The sequence below is a fragment of the Suncus etruscus genome, chromosome 3 (genome assembly GCF_024139225.1).
Source record: "Suncus etruscus isolate mSunEtr1 chromosome 3, mSunEtr1.pri.cur, whole genome shotgun sequence".
Taxonomy (NCBI): Eukaryota; Metazoa; Chordata; class Mammalia; order Eulipotyphla; family Soricidae; genus Suncus; species Suncus etruscus.
The window spans coordinates 79,409,422-79,434,043 of NC_064850.1; the positions used below are offsets into that span (position 1 = coordinate 79,409,422).

The window sequence follows — 24,622 nt, forward strand, 5'->3', positions numbered from 1 at the left end:
AAGTTTGAGGACCCCTGCCAGATCCTAATGTAAAGGGATTGGACAAGGTAGTTGTTTTTGTTTCTTTGTTTGTTTTTAAAAGGCAGTCATTCTTTATTATATTGTTGGGGAGCTACCTTTGGCAGTATTGGGCTACATTTGCCTCAGGCCTTACTCCTGGGTCTGAGCCCAGGGGTCACTGCTGACTTGCTCAGAGGACCATATGATATGCTAACAATCAAACCTGGGCTGTCTTTGAGCAAGACAAATATCTTGCCCCCATGTTATCCCCTAAGTAAGTTCTTGACTCTTCCTTACTCTGAACTTTCGTAACACTAGTTTCCATTAAAAGAATCTCTCACAACCTATCTCCATTTCTACAACCATACTCACCTCTTTGTATGCTATGTAGTTGATAGAGTTTTCCTAGGTTTATGCGTAGGTATAGCAAGAAGGAGGGAAGGCCAGAATTTCTTTAATATTCTGCCTACAAAACAAACATGTACCATTGGTAATTCAGCAGCCTTAATAATAAAAAACATCAATTATATGCCTATAATTAGGTTAACATATGTGCAGCATTTATTCTTTGCACTTGATAATGAAAAACTTTTTAGCAAGTTTGGAAAAATGAAAAGTTGAAACAAGTTTATTCACTTGGTTTAGTTTCCTCTCAATTTATTAACTGGATTTGGACAAATTTCTCCAATGGGCCAACTGCAAAATGAGGGGTAGGACTTGGCAATCTTTGGCTCTGCTGTGAAAATCTGAAAGTTGATGGGCTGACACTTTCTGACAAAAAAAAAAAAAAAAATCAGCAAGATGGAGAAAGGAATGACTAAGTTCTTAGGATATTTTTTTTCCGGATGAGGCTATCAATCACATATTATCTACTGTCAACATAATTTTATAGGAGAAAGAACATTTATTACCAAAACAGCAGGAAAGAAGCTATTTAAAAATAAGGGCAGCTTTATCTTTCCCACAAAAGAATAGTTCGCATGGGCTAGAGAGATAGTACATACAACTGACCCAGGTTCTATCCCCAGCATTCATATGCTCCTCCATGAACTCCAGAGTGCCCCATGAACACAGAGTAAACCCTGAGCACTGCAAGAATCACCCAAAAACAAACAAAATAAAGGTACTTGGCAACTTTGTACTAGCATATCCAAATATGAGTAGGAAAAGTAAAATTCAAAAGCAGAAAAAAGTGCACCACTATTTTCCAAGAGTCATAAGTAATTGCTCCTTAGAAATGTTGGCAATTGGAGTCTAGCAGGAGGAGGTTTGGCGAGCACCCGCCATGCCAGAGGCCTGCTTGGCCAGGCCTAGTGGGGGTGCGGGACTTGGGTAACCCCAGCACCCCTCTACCGCCAGGGCTTCCCCGGGCCACACGCCTGGGCAAGCCGGTGAGTTGGGTCCCTTGGTGGAGCTTGAAGGTACCCTAGGCCTTCCCCCACTATCCATGCGGCTCCTTAGGGAGGGTCTGGGTGGGGCTCTGAACTTCTGGTCTCCCAGCTTCTTGAAGGATCTCTCCTTCCTGGGAGCTGGGAGTCTAGCAGGAGGAGGTTTGGCTGGCACTGGTAATCTCTGTCCAGTCTACATTTTCAAAATCGCGCGGGGGCAATAGCCCCCGCGCGCACAAGAAATATTAATAGTACTCTCACAAGAAACATTAATAGTACTCTCACAAGAAACTTTAATAGTACTCACTATCATTGAATTATGTTTTTATGTATGCAGAATGTCCATTTTGTACTCTGCCCTTTTGCATAACCCTTCATAAGTTCATATTTCTCTTTAACTTCTTTAACTCCTATCATCATTACTCCTTTTTTACCCTTTCTAACTTAAGTACTGTTGAGTCCTAAGTCACAGACCAAAGTGGTGCCCTAGAGTTAACACCCACCCAACTATTTTAAAAGGCATAAAAAGGACATATCTTTTCAACATTTTATGGGTGTTTTCTTTGACAGCTATAACTTTTGCTAAATACTTTCTTATACAGTGATGATCCCCACCCCATGTTTTTTATCTTCTCTTTGTGAACTGCTCAATATGGAATTTGGTGTGAAAGAATCCCTCAGTTTAATACTTATGTTTGAACCAAGTCATGGGTCTTGTTGGAAATGTTCTTACGCCCCCATATATCTGATAGCACCACGTGGCTTTATATCTTGTTTGCGTAGGCACACTAACATGGGAAAATACTATACATACCAATAAGTTCTTATCTAATAGAAATGGGAACACACAAATCTTGTAGTGCAATGAGACCTTACACCCTGAACATTGACATAAAGACCTGGCACAGGCCTCAGAAGAATGGGCATTCTCCATTTACCCCTTGATCTACAGAAGACATTTACAAAACATCCAAGGTTGTATATAACATCACCCGGAGGCATTCCTGTACCAGGGACGACCCTACAGCTGCTCTGACATCGATCTACTCAAAAGAGACACCCCTTAACACTGAGAAGACAACAAGAACAATGACCTGCTTACTGGACAGGGCTTGCTGTATTGCCCCTTTATGGTGAGGTTTGTCTATAACATCACCTGGAAGCAATCCTCTACCACGGAAGACCCTACCACTGCTCAGACATCGTCCTGCTCAAAAGAGACTTCCCTTAACACTGAGAAGACTTAACAACAACAACCTGCTTACAGGACAGGGCTTCCTGCATTGCCCTTTCATGGTGAGGTGAAACGAGAAGGCACTCCACATCATGACTTCAATGTAGGACATGCAGATTCCAGGATCTTTAATACAGAAACATGAGACCAACAACAGAGACTGTGTGATAAGTGTGTTGGTGCTACGGACAATGTCTTGGAGCGAACGATAACTTTCCTGAGGCCTAGAGCTGGTCTTATGCCAGGAAACTTCAGGGGTAGGATCTCTTTGTATTTAGGCCAAGGCTATTCCTTTCCATGCCTCTCATATTTTGGCGGGCCTATGCAAACAACAAATTGCCACTCTAACACCGTTTTTACTGTGCTCCTTTGACTCTAATCCTTAAAACTCACCCACTTAAAATTTGAGGTTAACTTAAGCTAATATGCATGTACATGGAAATGTAAAAAATACTATGCCTCTAATGTTTAAGGAGTTACGTAAGTTTGATGGCTTTAGATTGCCTTGTGTGCTGTTAAGAAATATTATAATGTGCTACAATCTGGGGACTTGAGGGACAAAGTAATTGCACATGGATTCTGTTTTATTTATCTTAACTTTCTTTGGTGAAAGTTCAAAGTTAAGATATCAGCAAGGGGACTTCTTCTGATAATTATGTTATGGGTGATTGTCCTTCCACTGTAACTTTACCTTATCCTCTTTCTTTGCATCTTTTGTTATCATAATTCAAAATAAAAAAATTATAAAAAAAAAAAAGAAATGTTGGCAATTGGATGGAGGTATATATGTTCAACAGTGCAACTCAATTCCCAAGGGAAACTCTAATGTCTGTTCTGCTCTTTTCTTTATCATTCTCATCAGAAGTGATTCCTGAGTGCAACCGGGGGGTGGGGGGAGTGAGGGGGTTTAAGCAATAGTACAGTGCTTGCCTTGCATGTGGCCTACCCAGGTTCTATCTCTGATTCCCTGAGAATAGAGCCAGGAGTAAGTCCTTAGCACCTCTGGATATGACCAAAAAACATTACAAAAATAATCTTTTATTTTTATTGGTAATTTTGTGCTCTTTTTGTTGCAGGGGCATCCCAGTGGTGCTGAGGTAGTGAAAGCAGGAATTGAACTAAGGCTCTCAAATATGCACAGCATGTGCTGTGCCCCTTGAGCCATATACCCTGCCCAATTATTTTTATGTTATTACTTCTGTAACCTAGGCTGATTTGCTTTGTTTGTTTGTTTGTTTATGGCAGGCTTCACAAACCATATGGGAATTAAAACCAGGTCAACCTCATGCAAAGCAAGTGCCCTAATGTTGTACTATTACTATGTCCCTTATTCCTGAAGGAATAAAGAATATAATCAGTCAAGGACAACCATCACAAAGCAATACTCTAAGATTCCCTGGGACTGAGGTTCTACCTATTCACTTAAAGATGCTTTATTGGAACAGCTACAGGAAGTTAAGCTCCATCTATGTCTTCACAGGAGACCACGGTCAATGGCTAGTGGTGACTCCATCTGAACCTTGGCAACTATCTTTGATTGGTAATACTATCTTTGAAATCCAATAAGGAAAAAATGTTAATACCAGTTTTAAAGAATCCATGGGGCTGAAACAATAGCACAGCAGTAGGGCATTTGCCTTGCATACAGCAGATCCAGGATGGACCTTGGTTCGATCCCTGGTATCCCATATGGTCCCCCAAGCCAGGAGGGATTTCTGAGCTCATAGCCAGGAGTAACTCCTGAGCATCACCGGGTGTGGTCCCAAAAAACCAAAAAAAAAAGGGGGGGGAATCCTGCTCTTCTCATTAGCAGACATTAAAGTTGTACTGAAATATTATTATTGTGTTTCCACTTTCATTTGGCAGGGCAGTGGAAGGACAGGGAAAGGAGCTCAATGGTAGTACATGTATGAGATTCCTTGTTCAATCCCAAAATAAGGTGGTGATTTGGTTTTGCTCCTTATATAAGTACCTGCTTAATAACCTTGATTTTGCCTTTTGTTCCACAATCTCAAATATTTACTTTAGAACCATTTCCCAAAGAATTTGTTTTTCTACCTTCCCTTTTGACCACAGCTAAGTATGAAATAGGCCAGCAGTGATTTTTCTCTCATTTCAAAAGGGGGGAGAGAGACAAAGTCTTGCTCTTCAGGTTCCATGGGTCATTTTGGGGAGATCAGATTCACCAGTTCAGGGAGTTTGAAACTTCTAGCATGCTATAAGGCCCAGAAACTCCTTCATACTCACAAAAAAAAAAAAAAAAAAAGGTCTCAGGGTTAGAGGAGACCCTTTTATTTCCCTGGATTTTGACTATATGTTCTAAGCATGCCCCAGACTATAGCACTTAGCCATAGAATGTGGCAAAAAGAAGCCAGCAGGGACCCAAAGCAATAGTACATCAGAGGAAACTCAGGTTCTACCCTTGGAACCCTGGTCCCACCAGGAGTGACCCTTGAGTCCTGAGCCAGGAGTAACCCCGAGCCACTACCAGGTGTGACCTGAAAGCAAAAACAAAATGAAAAGAAAGAAGCCAGTATACCAGAGGTTCCCAAACTTTATTTGGCCTACTGCCCCTTTTTAGAAAAGACAAATTACACATTGAACTTCAAAAGGATTTAAGCCTTCTTTAAAGAAAGAGTGTCCAAAAGGTAGGACTCTTGCTGTGCACTCTGCTGATCTAGGTTTAATCCCCACCATCCCATATCATCCCATGAACCACCAAGAGTGATCACTGAGCACAAAGACTTAAAAAAAGTCCTGAGCAGGTATGGCCCCAAAGCCAAAAAGAAAAGCAAACAGAAAGCATACCCTCTGTTACCTTCTTCTATGCTTCAATAACCAGGAACTACTGCCCTAGGGCACCACTGCTGTATAATAAAGGCTCATCCCTGGAAGGCAAGAAAGTCAGTATCATGGGGTTCTGGGTGATCTACAGATCTCTCTGACATCATCCCCCTTAGTTGACTTGAGGTTAGGATTATATCTTTCAACCTTGAGACATCTTAATGATAAGCATTTATTTTTATTATTTTTTCTTTCTTAAATTTTAGGAAGAGGTGATTTTCAAAACTAATCATGAAAACCTTTGTCATTGGAATTGGAGGGTGAGTAATTTTGCTACCTGTTTAGATCCTCAAGAAGATATGTGTGCTTAGGTGGGAGAGAGGAGCCAGGAGGACTCTTAAGTCCTGACGAACAGCACAACACAGAAGCAGTGAGGAAATAAACAAATTCTGCCTGTTTTACTATTGTTAATGTAGAGCTGACCTCAGAGGCAAGTTTGATCAGATGCTGCTTTAGTTCATGGTGAAAACTAGTCATTTCCTTCCCAGCATGCCCAGCTTTGAGCATGCATAGTATTGAAGCACTTCACCTCACTTTTCTCCCCTGTGTTATTATGAGTTAGCGTTGTTGTTGTTCTGTCCCCCTCTTCTTAACAGCACCCTAAAGGACCAGTTCCCTTTACTGGTATAGAACTGAATATGCAAATAAAGTATCAACAAAGGACATTACTTGTTTTACTACAGTATTTACTACAGTATTCCTCATTCTTCTGAGTCATTCACATTGTATAATTCATCTTATATGGGAAAAAGCATAGGTAGGTTCTTGCCAATGTACAATGAGGTGCTATTCTGTGAATAGTTAGTGATATAGTAATGTCTTGGCATCTCAGATTAGTGATTTCAAATGTATAAAATAAAATATAGAAATATAAATGAAACCAGTTGTATTGAAATTATTTTGACCTCTCTAAGTAGAGCACAGAGGGCCCATTGGTGACTTTCAGCTATACTTTACCAGAGGGTTGAATACTTTGGCCAGAAGATACAGTGCTTCTCAGGCCCTGCAAGGTGCTAAATGGGCAATACTAGGGGTAGGGGCATGAAGTAACAGGGATGAAATAGGGTTTTGGAGCTCTTAACCTTTGATCTCCAGTCCCTTTACTAAATTGGGGCTGGAGCTAGGGAGTGAGGGAGAACAGAGGGGTTGAGACACACTTGGTGGTGCTCAGGGGCTACCCTTGGCTTTCTGCTCAAGTCACTGTTGTGCTTAGGGGACCACCCTGTTCTGGAATGTATTGAAATGTTCTTTTTAAATATATTAGAAACAGGGGCCAGTGAGGCGGCGCTAGAGGTAATGTGTCTGCCTTGCAAGCGCTAGCCAAGGAAGGACCACGGTTCGATCCCCCGGCGTCCCATATGGTCCCCCCAAGCCAGAGGCAATTTCTGAGTGTTTAGCCAGGAGTAACCCCTGAGCATCAAATGGGTGTGGCTGAAAAAAAAAGTATAATAGAAACAGAAACTAGGGAGCCAGAACAATACATTATGTGTGTATATATATTGTGTGTATGTATATATATTGTGTGTACATACATTGTGTGTATATATTTGTGTGTATGTATATATATATATGTACACATATATATGGGCCTAGAGATAGAATAGTGGGAGGGCATTAGCCTTGCATATGGTCAACCTGAGTTTGATCCCCAGCATCCCATATCATTCACCATGCACTGCCATAATTGATCCCTGAGCGTTGGTGGGTATGGCCCAAAAACAACAACAAATACATATATTTGTTTATGTTTATATGTCACAGACTAGGTCTGGGGGTCTGGTTGAGTTAGAGAACTTTTTTGAGTTCCCTTGAGGAGAGTGGATGCACAGGCGGTGAAATATGAAGAAAAATGAGAGCACACAATGTGTGGGGAGAAAAATCGTTCTAAGTTTCATATATGGGACAGGTATATGAGGTAAATTGCCAGTCATACAGATACTTCCTATACTAATTTTATACTAGTATATCCTAGTATAAAACAGTAGACTTGTTTTATATACATAACAATTCACTTGGCTAGGGGGATAAGCAGTAAGAGTCCTGAGTTACAAAGGAGAAAGTTAATTTTAACATCTCAAAGCAATTCATAGCAAGCTAGCCTCAGATGTAAAATAGGAGATTCTATTAGAATTCTATGTGAGCAGCAGGAATTCTGTGTCAAATTCTTGTTTTAATGGAATAGGTTTTATTGTTTAAAGGTTGAAGTGAATGAGAGAGAGTTATATCTAAAAAGATGCAATTTTTATGTCTGGGAAAATTCAACAGCCTAGATCTGCATTCTGGTCTGTTGCAAGTCAGCCCCTGAAGAGGTTGACTGATAGAGGGATGGAGGATGAGGTCTTTCCCCTCCAGCTCGGAGCACACATCTGTCACCCTGTTCAGCTGGCAGTCCTGAGGTGAAGCGGTGGGTAAAAGGCTAGTAGACAGTCAGGCTTGTGAAAATTCAGCTTTATTCAGAGGACAAGACTGAAGCCCAAAGCCTCAGCATCAGTTCCAGCCAAAAGCCCCTCACCTTCCACAGACCCTTGTTTTTATCCCCCAGAATCAGGTACCACCCAATGGTGTGATCAGGTACCACCCAATGGTGGGAGCAGAATCAGGTACCACCCTAGGGTGGGAGCAGAATGCCAGGTCACACCCTAGAGTCGGGCACAATCACTGATCAGGATAGGGTCAGTAACATAATAATCCCATAAAATGTTTATATACACAGCACTGGTCAAACCCTTTTTGGTTCCTAGAAGCAGAAACTGCAAGGGCATTTTAAAGACAAGAGAAGAGATAGCATGGAGGTAAGGTGTTTGTCTTGCATGCAGAAGATCAGTAGTTTGAATCCAGGCATTCCATGTGGTCCCCCAAGGCTGCCAGGAGCAATTTCTGAGTGTAGAGCCAGGAGGAACCCCTGAGCACTGCCAGGTGCGACCCCCCCAAAAAAAAGAAAGAAAGAGAAAAAAAAGGTTGTTACATAGTGTCTAATTTGGTACTGAAATTATCTAGGTAAAGATAATTTAATCAAGACTTTATATGTCTGTAATATGCACAGAAGGGAGAAAGCCAATTATATGTTAGTTATGAAGAAAGTATAATGTCAGTATTATAATACAAATCTCAAAAATATCTCTATGGAATTTACCAATTATTCATGCAGGGGTGAGGCTTCCCAACAGGCCTTTTGGTGAAATATCCTTGGGAGTATTCGAAACAGCTATCTATACTAGAAATATGACACCCTAGTGGGCCTTCTGTTCATCTTCCTCATAGAAATATAGATATTCCTATTAATGGGTGCAAACATTCCCTCCTTTCTTATTTTTATGTATAGTTGTGATCTTTTTAATGTCTGCACCATTAATTTCTATATTTCTATGAGGAGGATGGACATTTATATATAAGTAATAAAACAGAAAGATAGTAAAGTAGGTAAGGAGCCTGCCTTGCAAGCAGCTGACGTAGGTTCAATTCTCGGCACCACATATGGTTTCCCAAACACCTCCAAGATTGATCCCTAAATCTCTGAGTGATGAGTCAGGATAAGCTCTGTGCATAGCTTTCTATGCCCAAAAATAATTATATATATATATACATATATATACATATATATGTGTTTTTGTGTTTTGTTGTTATTGCTGCTACATAAAAATGTCTAGGGTGGTCTAAAAACTGCCATAAATTAAAAAACAAAAAACAGTAATTGTCATTTCTGTTTCATAATATCCGTACCAATTGCAACTTGATATGAAAAATCTCTGTGATTTCTATTAGTGATAAAGTCATAGATATATTTTTTTTTCTTTTCTTATGTTTTTTGTTTGTTTTTGTTTTTGGGTCACACCTGCCAGCGCTCAGGTTATTCTGGCTCTAGCTCAGAAATCGCTCCTGGCAGGCTCGGGGGACCATATGGGATGCCGGGATTCAAACCACTGACTGTTCTTCTGCATGCAAGGCAAACACCCTACCTCCATGCTATCTCTCCGGCCCAAACCTTTTCTTGTTTTTGAGCTACACCCAGTGGCACTTGGGGGCTCTACTCTGGCATCACTCCCATCAGTGCTTGGGAGACCATGTGAGGCCAGGGACGAAACCTGAATCTCACACTGGGCTGAGCCCTTTGTGCTGTCTCCTCTGGCCTAGTCACAGGTTATTACTAAAACTACTATTGCTACATACATGTATACTTAAGGAGAAAGTAAACTTTGTGAAAATGAAGATGTCATTTTCCTGTTCAGATTCACAAAGACCCTCAGCTATTCACAGCTCCCGGATTAAAAAGAAATGAAATGAACTGTGTGGCTGACTGGGAAAGTGGAATTCAATGCTATGCATGAAGCAGGATGCTGGAACAGCAGGTGCAGGGAAATAGCTACTTCTCTTTAATGTGACAGTCTAACCAGGAGGAACAAATAAGTGGATGTGAATGGCCACAATGAACTGTCAGTTAGTCCTAAAGTGAAGAAAGATAAAGAAAAAAATGAGAATTCCTGATAATAGTATATTCCTGATATAATAAGCCAGTCCCCATTATTTTTTCATTTACACTGAAACAAATTACAACTACAATAGGCAGGTTTTTTGTTGTTGTTGTTGTTGTTGTTGTTTTTATTTTGAGGCCACACCCAGTGATACTCAGGGGTTACTCCTGGCTATGCACTCAGAACTCCTTCCTGGCTTGGGGGACCATATGGGATGCCGGGAGATCGAACCATGGTGCGTGCAAGGCAAACACCCTACCGCTGTGCAACCACTCCCACCCATCATATGCGGTTTTTATATTGTTCTTTCTTGAACAGTCTAGCATGGGGTATCCCCATTATATCCTCACTTGCATTTAAAATTCCTTCTGTAACATGAGCTCCCCTTAACTATAGTCATCATTTGGTATCATGTAGGAAAGTTGGTTTGGTTTCAGGATGACTGCTGTTTCCCTACTCCCTCAAATAAATCAAAATCCACAGCTGTTTGTGTTTCTTATTGTTCAGCACTCTGGATCTGTGACAAGGCAAATATGGAACTCTCAGTAGAAGAAAATTCACATATAAGTGAGTTCATGTGCTCTGAACCAGTGTTCCAATGTCAATGTTTAGTGTGGCCCAAAACCATGCCTCTTGTGTTCTCTGTGTTGCTAAAGAAACTGCAGATTATTTCACTGTAGATAACAACAACCAAAAAAGCTTTTATTTATTTCCAATATAGTATTTATATAAGTCTTACTGTCATCAGTTCACCTTAATATCACCTGTTCAACTCTCTCATCTGTCCTGCCCAGCTTTTTTTTTTGTTTTTTTTTTTGTTGTTGTTGTTTTTTTTGTTTTTGGGTCACACCCAGCCGTGCTCAGGGGTTACTCCTGGCTCTACACTCAGAAATCGCCCCTGGCAGGCCCAGGGGACCATAGGGGATGCCGGGATTCGAACCACCGTCCTTCTGCATGGAAGGCAAATGCCTTACCTCCATGCTATCTCGCCGCCCCAAATCATTTTTTTTTCTTTTTTGGTTTACTCCTGGCTCTACGCTCAGAAATTGCTCCTGACAGGCTCAGGGAACCATATGGGATGCCGGGATTCAAACCACCCACCTTCTGCATGCAAGGCAAATGCCTTACCTCCATGCCCCCCAGCTTATTTATCTGTTACAGACATATCTGTTAACATCCATGGCTATATTAACACAACCATCAGAAAGTTCACGATCTACAAAATATAGTCTTTAAAGAGAATGTGTTTTAATATATTTTAAAAACCTTTTTTAATATATTGTCTTCATAGGTTTTTTTTTCTTCTTTTCTCTTTTTTCATTCCCCACTATAGTGTCACAAATGGTGGGAAGACAACTCTGGCTAAGAAGTTGCAGAAACACCTCCCAAATTGCAGTGTCATATCTCAAGATGATTTTTTTAAGGTATTTATAAATTTTCTTAATGTTTCTCTCTCTCTCACACACACACGCACACACACACACTCACACACACACACACACACACACACACACACGTCTAGTGGGATATTTATCTTATTTCCAAAAACCATTCTGTGCAATGAAGGTGTGGTAGGCTTAATAATGTATTTATTGATTGCGTGGTTTGTGATGTATCCACTAGGTGGCACTACTAATTTCCTGACCTTTGTATTTATCATTCAAAGCATGTATTAAATTTTTGTTTGTTTGTTTGTTTGGAATCTGGAGAGGTAGTACAGCAGGCTGGGCATTTGCCTTGCAAGCAAGCTACTCAGGTCCAATATCCAGCATTCCAGTTCCATATAGTGCCCATGATCATAGCCAGGAGAAATTACTAAGTGCAGTTAGAATTAAGTCATAAGCACTGCTGAGTGTGGGCTAAAACAAAAACAAATGAAAAAGGATTTTTGTTTTTGGTCCACACCTGCCTGTACTCAAGGCTTACTCCTGGATGTGTGTTCAGGGATTACTCCTAGCTTGCTAGACTTTGGGACAATATGTGGCATTGAGGATCTAACCCAGTTCAGACACACACAAAACAAAGGCCCTTCCCATTGTACTATCTCTCTGGCCCATCATGTATTAAAGATTTATCACCTAGGGGCCAGAGCAGTGGTGCAAGCAGTAAGGCATCCACCTTTCCCATGCTAGCTTAGGATGGACCGCAGTTCAATTCCCTGGTGTCCCATATGGTCCCCCAAGCCAGGGGCAATTTCTGAGCACATAGCCAGGAGTAACCCCTAAGTGTCACCCAGTGTGCCCCCCCAAAAAAAATCTAAAAAAAATTATCACTTATATTTATGTTATTTATGTACTGTAAAATTTTGATGGAAACTTCATTATTTTCTAGCCAGAGTCTGAGATAGAAAAAGATAAAAATGGATTTCTGCAGTATGATGGTAAGTAGATGTGCTCTGCTCACTGATGTTCATTTTCTTTCTCTTTTTTTTTCATTTTTTTTCTCAAAACTAAAATAACTTTGCTATCTTGAAAAGAGTAAGAAAAATGTGTTAAATACACTTTTGTATTTTAAACCTTATTTTGTAAAGGTTTCTGACTTGTCTTCAGCTATTTTAATAGATATATTTTCTAGTTTTATGTTTAAAATGCATAATATTGGAATAATACAATTTTTCTGTAAGATGGGTTTGCTCATAATATATTACTCATCTATGACTGGGAATGTAGACTTCCTTCCTGAGCCTCTTCCATTGCCTAGAACTTTCCTTCCCAAGTAAGTACTGGGCATCAGGTTTGGTATTGTTTTTACTCATCACTGTGGCTCAGAAAGGAAAAGGTTGATGAATATTATTTAGATTCATTTACTTCATTCCTTTGCCCAAGCTAATACTTCTTTAAAGCCAAACCATTGAAACCCATCAAAATACGTTTCTTCTCTGGGACTGGAGAAATAGATAGCACAGCAGGTAGGGCTCTTGCCTTGCACAAGCCCTGACCCAGGTTCAATCTCAGTTTCTACCACCAGGTATAATTCCTGAGTGCAGAGCCAGGAGTAACCCCTGATGTTCAGAAAATATTGAAATCTTTGTGATATTGGAATCTTTGAAATACTGAAGTCTTTGTAATAACGACCAGAATTGTTTTAAAATACATCTTTTCAATGCATAAATAAGTAAAAATTAAAAAATAATTTGTTACTAATTGGGGATCTATCTCAAAGAACTGAAGCACATGCCTGGAATCTGGAGGCCTTGGATTTAAGTTACCAAGACTAAATCTAGTGGTCTTGCCATACTTGAGAGATCAGCTTCAAAAAATGGTTATCATACAGAATACCTTCTCAGATCACAATGCACTGAAATTAAAAGTGAACTAGAAAGGTACACAGAAGAATAACTTTAAAACCTGGAAATTGAACAGCTTACTACTGAAACAACCAGTAGGTCAGAGATGAAATCAAAGAAGGATTCAAAAGATTCCTGGAAACAAATGCAAATAAAGACACAAATACCAGAATTTGCAGGACACAGCAAAAGCAGTTCTAAAAGCAAAATTTATAGCTTTGCAAACACACATCAGGAAGGAAGAATGAGCCTACATAAATAGCTTAATGACAGAGCTTATAAAATTAGAAAATAATTAACAAAATAATCCAAAAATAGATAGGCAGAAGGAAATAACAAAGCTTAGAGCAGAAAACAATGAAGTGGAAATCCGAAAACAATCCCAGATCAACAAAAGCAAAAGTTGGTTCTTTGAAAAATCAAAAATAAAATTAAACAAGATTTCTAAACCACTGGCAAAACTCACAAAAAAAAAGGGGGAGAGAGAGAAACTTAATAAACCAGATTAGAAATGAAAATGGGGAGATCACTTCTGATATTACAGAGATTCAAAGGGTAATCAGAGCTACTTTGAGAAACTTTTGCTACAAAACAAGAGAACCGGGGCCTGGAGAGATAGCACAGCGGTGTTTGCCTTGCAAGCAGCCCATCCAGGACCAAAGGTGGTTGGTTCGAATCCCGGTGTCCCATATGGTCCCCCATGCCTGCCAGGAGCTATTTCTGAGCAGATAGCCAGGAGTAACCCTTGAGCAACACTGGGTGTGGCCCAAAAACAACAACAACAACAAAAAAAAAAAACAACAAGAGAACCCAGAGAAATGTGTAAATTCTTGGACTCTTATAATCTTCCATGATTGAATCAGGATGAACTAGCATATCTAAACAGACTCATCACTATTAAGGAAATTAAAATGGTAATCAAAAGTCTTCCAGAAAAACAAAAGCCCAGGCCCAAATGGATTCACTTAAGAATTCTTTCAAACCTTCCAAGAAGAACTACTACCAATCCTTTTCAGGCTCTTTCAAGAAATTGAAGAAACAGAAACACTCCAAAATAGTTATGTTTTTTATTTAGTTTTAAACATTTATTTTATTTTTTAATATCTTTATCTAGGCACCATGATTACAAACATGTTTGTTATTTAGGTTTTAGTTATTAAAAAAAACACCCCCCTTCACCAGTGCAACATTCCCACCACCAATGCCCTCCATCTCATTCCTCTCCCACCCCATGCCTGTATTCGAGAGAGGTATTCTATTTCTCTCACTCACTACCATTGTCATGATAGTTGTCAGTGTAGTTAGTTCTCTAACTCACCACTCTTTCTGGTAAGCTTCATATCATGGGCCGGTCCTTCCAGCCCTCATCTCTGTTGCCAGGAGAAGTGAGCTCTGAGCATAGCCTCATGTATCTTCCAAAAAGTAAAACAAAATAAAAAATTTTAAAGAGCATAACCTTACAACATAATAACCCATCTCCATGATTCATCAACAGATGATTCATCATTGTTCTGTGATGAATCAAGCATCTAGCTCTCACCTTGAATTAGAAAGAAGAGCAGACACTGAGAGTGGTGACACAAATGTTGGAGTTTTCTGGCAAGTATTTTAAAGGAGTTTTCCTTTGTAAAAAGTAATCATCAATTGTCTATAGATTTGAGTTAAGAAAAAATAGAAGGTGCTGGTTTCTTTGCTTGGCAGACACTTGGGGGCCTCCCCAGGCATCCCCTGACGGCTTGCCTCGGCTGAGGCGTGTCTCGCTGGGGCTGTGAGTTTTCTGTTGGAGTTGTGGATTGTGCTGGTTTCTTTGCTTGGCAGACACTTGGGGGCCTCCCCAGGCATCCCCTGACGGCTTGCCTCGGCTGAGGCGTGTCTCGCTGGGGCTGTGAGTTTTCTGTTGGAGTTGTGGATTGTGCTGGTTTCTTTGCTTGGCAGACACTTGGGGGCCTCCCCAGGCATCCCCTGACGGCTTGCCTCGGCTGAGGCGTGTCTCGCTGGGGCTGTGAGTTTTCTGTTGGAGTTGTGGATTGTGCTGGTTTCTTTGCTTGGCAGACACTTGGGGGCCTCCCCAGGCATCCCCTGACGGCTTGCCTCGGCTGAGGCGTGTCTCGCTGGGGCTGTGAGTTTTCTGTTGGAGTTGTGGATTGTGCTGGTTTCTTTGCTTGGCAGACACTTGGGGGCCTCCCCAGGCATCCCCTGACGGCTTGCCTCGGCTGAGGCGTGTCTCGCTGGGGCTGTGAGTTTTCTGTTGGAGTTGTGGATTGTGCTGGTTTCTTTGCTTGGCAGACACTTGGGGGCCTCCCCAGGCATCCCCTGACGGCTTGCCTCGGCTGAGGCGTGTCTCGCTGGGGCTGTGAGTTTTCTGTTGGAGTTGTGGATTGTGCTGGTTTCTTTGCTTGGCAGACACTTGGGGGCCTCCCCAGGCATCCCCTGACGGCTTGCCTCGGCTGAGGTGAGTGTTTGGGGGCCGGAGTTGCAGATCAGGCTGACTGCTGGACCCCTAGGCCCGGCAGACATTTTGGGACCTCCCCCAGCCTGCATCAACCTGGGAACTTTGACCTGATTCAGCATTAATCTCTTCAAGGCGTGTCTCGCTGGGGCTGTGAGTTTTCTGTTGGAGTTGTGGATTGTGCTGGTTTCTTTGCTTGGCAGACACTTGGGGGCCTCCCCAGGCATCCCCTGACGGCTTGCCTCGGCTGAGGCGTGTCTCGCTGGGGCTGTGAGTTTTCTGTTGGAGTTGTGGATTGTGCTGGTTTCTTTGCTTGGCAGACACTTGGGGGCCTCCCCAGGCATCCCCTGACGGCTTGCCTCGGCTGAGGTGAGTGTTTGGGGGCCGGAGTTGCAGATCAGGCTGACTGCTGGACCCCTAGGCCCGGCAGACATTTTGGGACCTCCCCCAGCCTGCATCAACCTGGGAACTTTGACCTGATTCAGCATTAATCTCTTCAAGGCGTGTCTCGCTGGGGCTGTGAGTTTTCTGTTGGAGTTGTGGATTGTGCTGGTTTCTTTGCTTGGCAGACACTTGGGGGCCTCCCCAGGCATCCCCTGACGGCTTGCCTCGGCTGAGGTGAGTGTTTGGGGGCCGGAGTTGCAGATCAGGCTGACTGCTGGACCCCTAGGCCCGGCAGACATTTTGGGACCTCCCCCAGCCTGCATCAACCTGGGAACTTTGACCTGATTCAGCATTAATCTCTTCAAGGCGTGTCTCGCTGGGGCTGTGAGTTTTCTGTTGGAGTTGTGGATTGTGCTGGTTTCTTTGCTTGGCAGACACTTGGGGGCCTCCCCAGGCATCCCCTGACGGCTTGCCTCGGCTGAGGCGTGTCTCGCTGGGGCTGTGAGTTTTCTGTTGGAGTTGTGGATTGTGCTGGTTTCTTTGCTTGGCAGACACTTGGGGGCCTCCCCAGGCATCCCCTGACGGCTTGCCTCGGCTGAGGCGTGTCTCGCTGGGGCTGTGAGTTTTCTGTTGGAGTTGTGGATTGTGCTGGTTTCTTTGCTTGGCAGACACTTGGGGGCCTCCCCAGGCATCCCCTGACGGCTTGCCTCGGCTGAGGCGTGTCTCGCTGGGGCTGTGAGTTTTCTGTTGGAGTTGTGGATTGTGCTGGTTTCTTTGCTTGGCAGACACTTGGGGGCCTCCCCAGGCATCCCCTGACGGCTTGCCTCGGCTGAGGTGAGTGTTTGGGGGCCGGAGTTGCAGATCAGGCTGACTGCTGGACCCCTAGGCCCGGCAGACATTTTGGGACCTCCCCCAGCCTGCATCAACCTGGGAACTTTGACCTGATTCAGCATTAATCTCTTCAAGGCGTGTCTCGCTGGGGCTGTGAGTTTTCTGTTGGAGTTGTGGATTGTGCTGGTTTCTTTGCTTGGCAGACACTTGGGGGCCTCCCCAGGCATCCCCTGACGGCTTGCCTCGGCTGAGGTGAGTGTTTGGGGGCCGGAGCGCGGCCGCTCCGCTGCGCTTCGCGGCCGCGCACTCCACCTCGCCAATGAGTACCACCACAACACGTAGAAAAACCCACAGCGTAAGCGAGACAATGGGGAGACTACGCAGACCAACTTCAACCATAGAGAATGAAGATGGAAACTCTGATGACCCAACAACGACCAACTACCTAAGCAGTCTTTCAGAAATGGAGTTTAGAGACGAAATATGGAGGTTGCTATCAGATATCAAAGAAAGTATAAATCAGAGCACTAATAAAAATCAAGAGAATATGAAGACAGAAATCAGAAAACTCCAAACTGAAATATCAGATCAGATAACAGGTCTGAAAAACTCAATAGACGAATTGAAGAACATAATGGATGAGTTTTCCAACAGGTTAACAGCAGCTGAGGATAGAATTAGTGCTTTAGAAGATGAGATGCATAACAACTTTACACAGCAGAAGAGATTAGAAAAAAACCTCAAATCAAATGATCAGACAATGGAAAATTTACTCAAAGAATATGAGAAGATGAAAATAGAAGTCTTTGATAAGCTCAACAGAAACAACTTCAGAATCATTGGAGTTCCAGAGACCCAAGAAGAAAATCTTCAGGAAGAATCAATGGTTAAGAACATCATCACAGAGAAACTACCAGAGCTAAAGAAAACATGTGACCAAATCCTGCATGCCCGAAGAGTACCAGCTAAAAAAGACCCCAGTAGAAACACCCCAAGACACATCCTAGTCACCATGATGAAACCCACCGATAGAGATAGAATACTGCAAGCAGCAAGATCGAAAAGGGAAATTACATTCCACGGAGCATCCTTGAAATTTACAGCAGACCTGTCACCAGAAACACTCAAGGCCAGAAGGCAGTGGTGGGACGTAGTGGCAAAACTCAATGAAATAAATGCTTCGCCAAGAATATTGCACCCAGCAAAACTAAGTTTCAGGTTTGACGGATGTATACACGGCTTCACAGATAAACAACAGCTCAAAATCTTTGCAGACTCAAAACCAGCCTTAAAAGAAAAACTGAAAGATCTACTCTAAAAACAAGACAGAACAAAAAACACACCAAACTTCTACACAAAGATGGCAATAAATCCCATGACAATTATTTCTCTCAATGTCAATGGACTAAATGCACCAGTTAAGAGGCACAGAGTGGCGAAATGGATCAAAAAACTGAAGCCAACCTTCTGCTGTCTACAAGAAACACACCTGAATAGTCAGAATAAACATAGACTCAAAATCAAAGGCTGGAGGAAAATCATTCAAGCAAACAACACCCTTAAAAAAGCGGGGGTGGCCATACTAATATCAGATGACACAAACTTTATACTCAGAAAAATTGTAAGGGACAAAGATGGATATTATGTACTAATCAAGGGATTTGTACAGCAAGAAGAAATCACTCTCCTAAACATATACGCACCGAATGAGGGTCCAGCAAAGTATTTAATACAATTGTTGACAAATCTGAAGAAGGATATCAATAATAACACAATAATTGTGGGAGACCTCAACACAGGCTTGTCAACACTTGATAGGTCAACCAAATGGAAACCCAACAAAAATATACTAGACCTGCAAAAAGAAATGGATGAAAGAGGCCTAGTAGATATATATAGGGCACTCTATCCTCAGAAACCTGGATACACATTCTTTTCCAATGTACATGGATCATTCTCCAGGATAGATCATGTGCTGGCACATAAAACATACCTCCATAAAATAAAAAAGATAGACATTTTGCAGGCTGCCTTTGCTGACCACAAGGCTCTGAAGTTAGATGTGAACTGCAAAGGGACACAGAAGAAAAAATTTAACACCTGGAAGTTAAACAGCCTCATACTCAATAACCAGTGGGTCCGAGATGAAATCAAGGAGGAAATCAAAAGGTTCCTGGAAACAAATGACAATAAAGACACAAACTATCAGAATTTATGGGACACAGCAAAAGCAGTACTGAGAGGAAAATTTATAGCTTTGCAAGCACACATCAGGAAGGAAGAAGGAGCTTACCTGAGTAGCTTAATGACACAGCTAATAGAACTAGAAAGTGCTCAACAAAAGGACCCAAAAATAGGGAGACAGAAGGAAATAACAAAGCTGAGAGCAGAAATCAACGAAGTGGAAACCCAAAAAACAATCCGAAAGATCAACGAAAGCAGAAGTTGGTTCTTTGAAAAAATAAACAAGATTGATAGACCATTGGCAAAACTCACAAAGCAAAAGAAAGAGAGAAACTTGATAACGCGTATTAGAAATGAGAAGGGGGAGATCACTACAGATACTGCAGAGATTCAAAGGGTATTCAGAGAATACTTTGAGAAACTCTATGCCACTAAATATGAGAACCTGGAAGAAATGGATAAATTTCTGAACTCATATAACCTTCCACGGTTGAATAAAGAAGAGGTAGCATATCTAAACACCCCCATCACTATTGAGGAAATTAAAACTGTAATCAAAAATTTACCCAAAAACAAAAGCCCAGGCCCTGATGGATTCACGAATGAATTCTTTCAAACCTTTCAAGAGGAACTACTACCAATTCTGGCCAGGCTCTTTTATGAAATCGAAAAAACAGGAATACTTCCAAATAGCTTTTATGAAGCCAACATCACCTTAATACCAAAACCTGATAGAGATGCTGCCAAAAAAGAAAATTACAGACCAATATCCCTGATGAACACAGATGCAAAGATCCTCAACAAAATCCTGGCGAACAGGATCCAGTGCCTCATCAAGAAGATCATTCACTTTGATCAAGTAGGTTTCATCCCAGGAATGCAAGGATGGTTTAACATCCGTAAATCTATTAATATAATACACAACATAAACAACAACAAAAATAAAAATCACATGGTCATATCAATAGATGCAGAAAAAGCATTTGATAAGGTTCAACACCCATTCTTGATTAAAACTCTCAGCAAGATAGGAATAAAAGGAACCTTTCTCAATATAGTCAAAGCCATCTACCAGAAGCCAGTGGCAAATATTATCCTCAATGGAGAAAAACTAAAATCCTTTCCTCTAAATTCTGGTACAAGACAAGGCTGTCCTCTCTCACCACTCCTATTCAACATAGCACTGGAAGTACTTGCTATAGCGATTAGGCAAGAAAAAGATATCAAGGGAATTCAGATAGGAAAGGAAGAAGTCAAGCTCTCACTGTTTGCAGATGACATGATACTCTACTTAGAAAACCCTAAAGACTCTACCAAAAAGCTTCTAGAAATAATAGATTTGTATAGCAAAGTGGCAGGATACAAAATTAACACACAAAAATCAATGGCCTTTTTATACACGAATAATGATAGGGAAGAAATGGACATTAAGAGAACAATCCCATTCACATTAGTTCCACACAAACTCAAATATCTTGGAGTCAACCTGACTAAAGATGTGAAGGATCTATACAAAGAAAACTACAAAACACTGCTCCAAGAAATAAGAGAGGACACGCGGAAATGGAAACACATACCATGCTCATGGATTGGCAGGATCAACATCATTAAAATGGCAATACTTCCAAAAGCATTGTACAGATTTAACGCGATTCCTCTAAAGATACCCATGACATTTTTCAAAGAAGTGGATCAAATACTTCTGAAATTCATCTGGAACAACAAACAACCTCGAATAGCTAAAGCACTCCTTGGGAAAAGGAATATGGGAGGCATTACTTTCCCCAATTTTAAGTTGTATTACAAAGCAACAGTTATAAAAACAGCATGGTATTGGAATAAAAACAGACCCTCAGATCAGTGGAATAGGCTTGAGTACTCAGAGAAGGTTCCTCAGACATATAACCACCTTGTTTTTGATAAAGGAGCAAAAAATCCTAAATGGAGCAGGGAAAGCCTATTCAACAAGTGGTGTTGGCACAACTGGTTAACCACTTGCAAAAAAGCGAACTCAGACCCCCAGCTAACACCATATACAAAGGTAAAATCCAAATGGATTAAAGACCTTGATATCAGAACTGAAACTATAAGGTATATAGAACAACATGTAGGTGAAACACTCCAGGACATTGAGACTAAAGGCATCTTTAAGGAGGAGACAGCACTTTCCAAGCAAGTGGAAGCAGAGATAAACAGATGGGACTATATTAAGCTGAAAAGCTTCTGCATCTCAAAGGAAATAGCGCCCAGAATACAAAGGCCACCCACTGAGTGGGAGAAATTATTCACCCAATACACATCAGATAAAGGGCTAATACCCAAAATTTACAAGGTACTGACAGAACTATACAAGAAAAAAACAACTAACCCCATCAAAAAATGGGGAGAAGAAATGAACAGACACTTTGAAAAAGAAGAAAGGCAAATGGCCAAAAGGCACATGAAAAGATGTTCAACATCACTAATCGTCAGGGAGATGCAAATCAAAACTACTATGAGGTACCACCTCACGCCACTGAGATTGGCACACATCACAAGAAAGGAAAACAAGCAGTGCTGGCGGGGATGTGGAGAGAAAGGAACTCTTTTTCACTGCTGGTGGGAATGCCGTCTAGTACAACCTTTATGGAAAGCGATATGGAGATTCCTTCACAAACTGGAAATTGAGCTTCCATACGATCCAGCTATACCACTCCTAGGAATATACCCAAGAAACACAAAAATACAATACAAAAAACCCTTCCTTACTCCTATATTCATTGCAGCGCTATTTACAATAGCCAGACTCTGGAAACAACCAAGATGCCCTTCAACAGATGAGTGGCTGAAGAAACTGTGGTACATATACACAATGGAATACTATGCAGCCATCAGGAGAGATGAAGTCATGAAATTTTCCAATACATGGATGTACATGGAATCTATTATGCTGAGTGAAGTAAGTCAGAGGGAGAGAGAAAGACGCAGAATGGTTTCACTCATCTATGGGCTTTAAGAAAAATGAAGGACATTTTTAACAATATCTCAGAGACAAGAGAGATGAGGGCTGGTAGGTGCAGCTCAGGACATGCAGCTCATCACATAGAGTGATGAGTGCAGTTGCAGAGATGACTACACTGAAAACTATCATAAAATGTGAATGAATGAGGGAAGTAGAAAGCCTGTCTCGAGTACAGGTGTAGGGGGGTGGGGAGGAGGGAGATCTGGGAAATTGGTGGTGGGAATGTTACACCGGTGAAGGGGGGGTGCTCTTTACATGACTGTAATCATACAACTATAATCATGTTTGTAATCACGGTGTTTAAATAAAGATAAAAAATAAAAAATAAAAAAAAAAAAAAAAAAAGATAAATGAGAGACATTGGTGGAGGAAAAGAAGCATTGGTGAGAGGTGGTGTACACTGTATGACTGAAACTAATCTATGAGCATTTCTGTAACCATGGTGTTTAAGTAAAGCAACTATAAAGAAAGAAAAAACAAAAAAAAAAAAAAAAAAAAAAAAAATAAAATCACATTATACCTTATGTAAAAACGATTAGAATTTATGTACGAGAAAGAAAAATAGAATTTTCTGAAATATTGGCTGACATAAGTAAATCATTTTAAATAGAGTTAAGTTTTAAAAATGTTATTGTTTACATATATAAATGATTGTTTTCTCTGATTCAAATGTTATGGGCTCATCAATTTTGGTAAAATTCCCAGGAAGACATTAAAAATGGGATTAGGAGGTTAGGAGGACAACAGTTCTAAAGAAAATCATAAATAAAATGACATAAACTTATATTTAGAATTTTGAAAAAAAAGACACTGATTTTAAAACAAAAAAATTAAGATGGAGTATATCTTTCAAGATATTAGGAGCAATATACTTAGATTCTGGCTCAAAATAGTATAACTGAAACAGTCACAATAGTTTCTCACTCTCTTCACTACATAGTCTCAAACTTAACAGTACAGCTTAGACATTGATCATTGTTCATTAATTGTAGAAATATTTTCAATTCCAAACAAAATGTATTAGGTTTATAAATCAACAAAAAAAAAAAAAAAAAAAAAAGAAAAAATAGAAAATAAAAAACCTTAAAAGAATCATAAAATAATCAGATGAAAACTTTTTAACTTAAAGCATATAATAAAATTTTAATTTCATTGGATAGCCTCACATCAGAATAAATATGGCAATAAAGTAAACTTAAAGACAGGGCAACAGAAATTACTCAGTCTGAACAGCAAAGAAAGTGGACTAAAAAGAAATGAGCTAAATGTGTGGCAGTAGCAGAGGATCCAACTTTCATATTATTGTCAGATGGAGAGAAGAATGAATATTTTGCTGTAAAGGGGTATTTAAAGATTATTAATGTAATAAATTTCAAAGTTTATGTAAGACATAAACCTGCAGATTTAAGAATCGGAGTGTTCACCAAACACCAATACAAGAATAATAATTTAAATGAAATAAAGAAGGCACACATGACAATTATCAAAAACAAAAGAAGTTGAAGCTGGAGAGGTAGTACAGCACATATGGCACTTGCCTTGTACACAGCCACCTGTGTGCTATCCAATCACCAGCATCCCATAGGGTCCCCCTGAGCACTACCAGGAGTAATTCCTGAGTGCATGGCTAGGAGTGACCCCTTAGCATTGCTGAGTGTGGTGCATCCCCAAAATTTATCATTATAGTTACTACAGTAATTTAAAAAACATGAGAACACTGATATACTATTGATCTATGTACCATGCTTTGATAAGCAATATACTTTTGTAATGGTAGTTTTTAAAGGTGCTTTTCAAAATTGTAAGTCCAACAAGGGCTCCCCTGGGCTGCCTCCCACCTTGGGACAGGTTAGGAAAGCCCCGCCCTGCTCCGCAGGACTGCATGACACCTTTCTCCCACCTCCCCTGGGCCACCTCGCCCTGTCCTGATAGTCTAATTTATACCATATAGGTCTACTCAGCTTGGACTTAACACTCAATCTCCTCGGATAATCCACAGCCCATAATACAGAATAGCAAAAACACTGAATGAAGCAGCTTGTAATATCCCTATATTACTTAGACAAACCACCTGGCTAGGAAGAATAAACTCTAAATTAGATATACCTTCAAACACCTATAATACAATCAGTAAAGCAGACCACTTTATTAAACAACCTGAATATTCAACATGCAAAACCACCAAATGCAAAGAAATATGGGTAAACTAAGGAAGACACTAACTAGCAGCTGGGGAAATGGAGAGAAATACTATCAAGTTTCCAAGTCCATCCAATAGATGAGAACCTAAAAGCAGCAATGAATGCCCTAGTAAGGAAATAAGGAAAATCAAGGAACCACTAGCCTGCGAGATTAAGAAATCTATAGATAAACAATTTAACCAACTCAAAGAAGAACTTTTACAGAAGATGAAAGAATCCATACAATTGGAAGTAAGGGAAATAAAAACATGTTAGCAAGCCATAATAGCAGAATTACACAGAATAACGCATAGAGGAACTTGAAGAAAAACTACAAAACAACAATGACAAAGAAGTCACTAAGAAAGCAAA

At 40.8% G+C, this 24,622-nt stretch overlaps 2 protein-coding genes across 2 annotated transcripts in view; one reads left to right on the forward strand and one right to left on the reverse strand.

Moving 5' to 3' along the window:
- OSTF1 (osteoclast stimulating factor 1) overlaps window positions 1-262 on the reverse strand; it is an 81,148-nt gene extending 80,886 nt beyond the window's left edge. Inside the window, exon 1 of the mRNA XM_049770812.1 lies at window positions 224-262. Coding sequence (XP_049626769.1) covers window positions 224-262 — 39 coding nt within the window. The remainder of the gene's footprint in view (window positions 1-223) is intronic.
- Window positions 263-3,942: 3,680 nt separating this feature from the next.
- NMRK1 (nicotinamide riboside kinase 1) overlaps window positions 3,943-24,622 on the forward strand; it is a 30,462-nt gene continuing 9,782 nt past the window's right edge. The window contains exons 1-4 of the mRNA XM_049770813.1: window positions 3,943-4,162; window positions 10,463-10,502; window positions 11,269-11,359; window positions 12,267-12,315. Coding sequence (XP_049626770.1) covers window positions 3,943-4,162; window positions 10,463-10,502; window positions 11,269-11,359; window positions 12,267-12,315 — 400 coding nt within the window. The remainder of the gene's footprint in view (window positions 4,163-10,462; window positions 10,503-11,268; window positions 11,360-12,266; window positions 12,316-24,622) is intronic.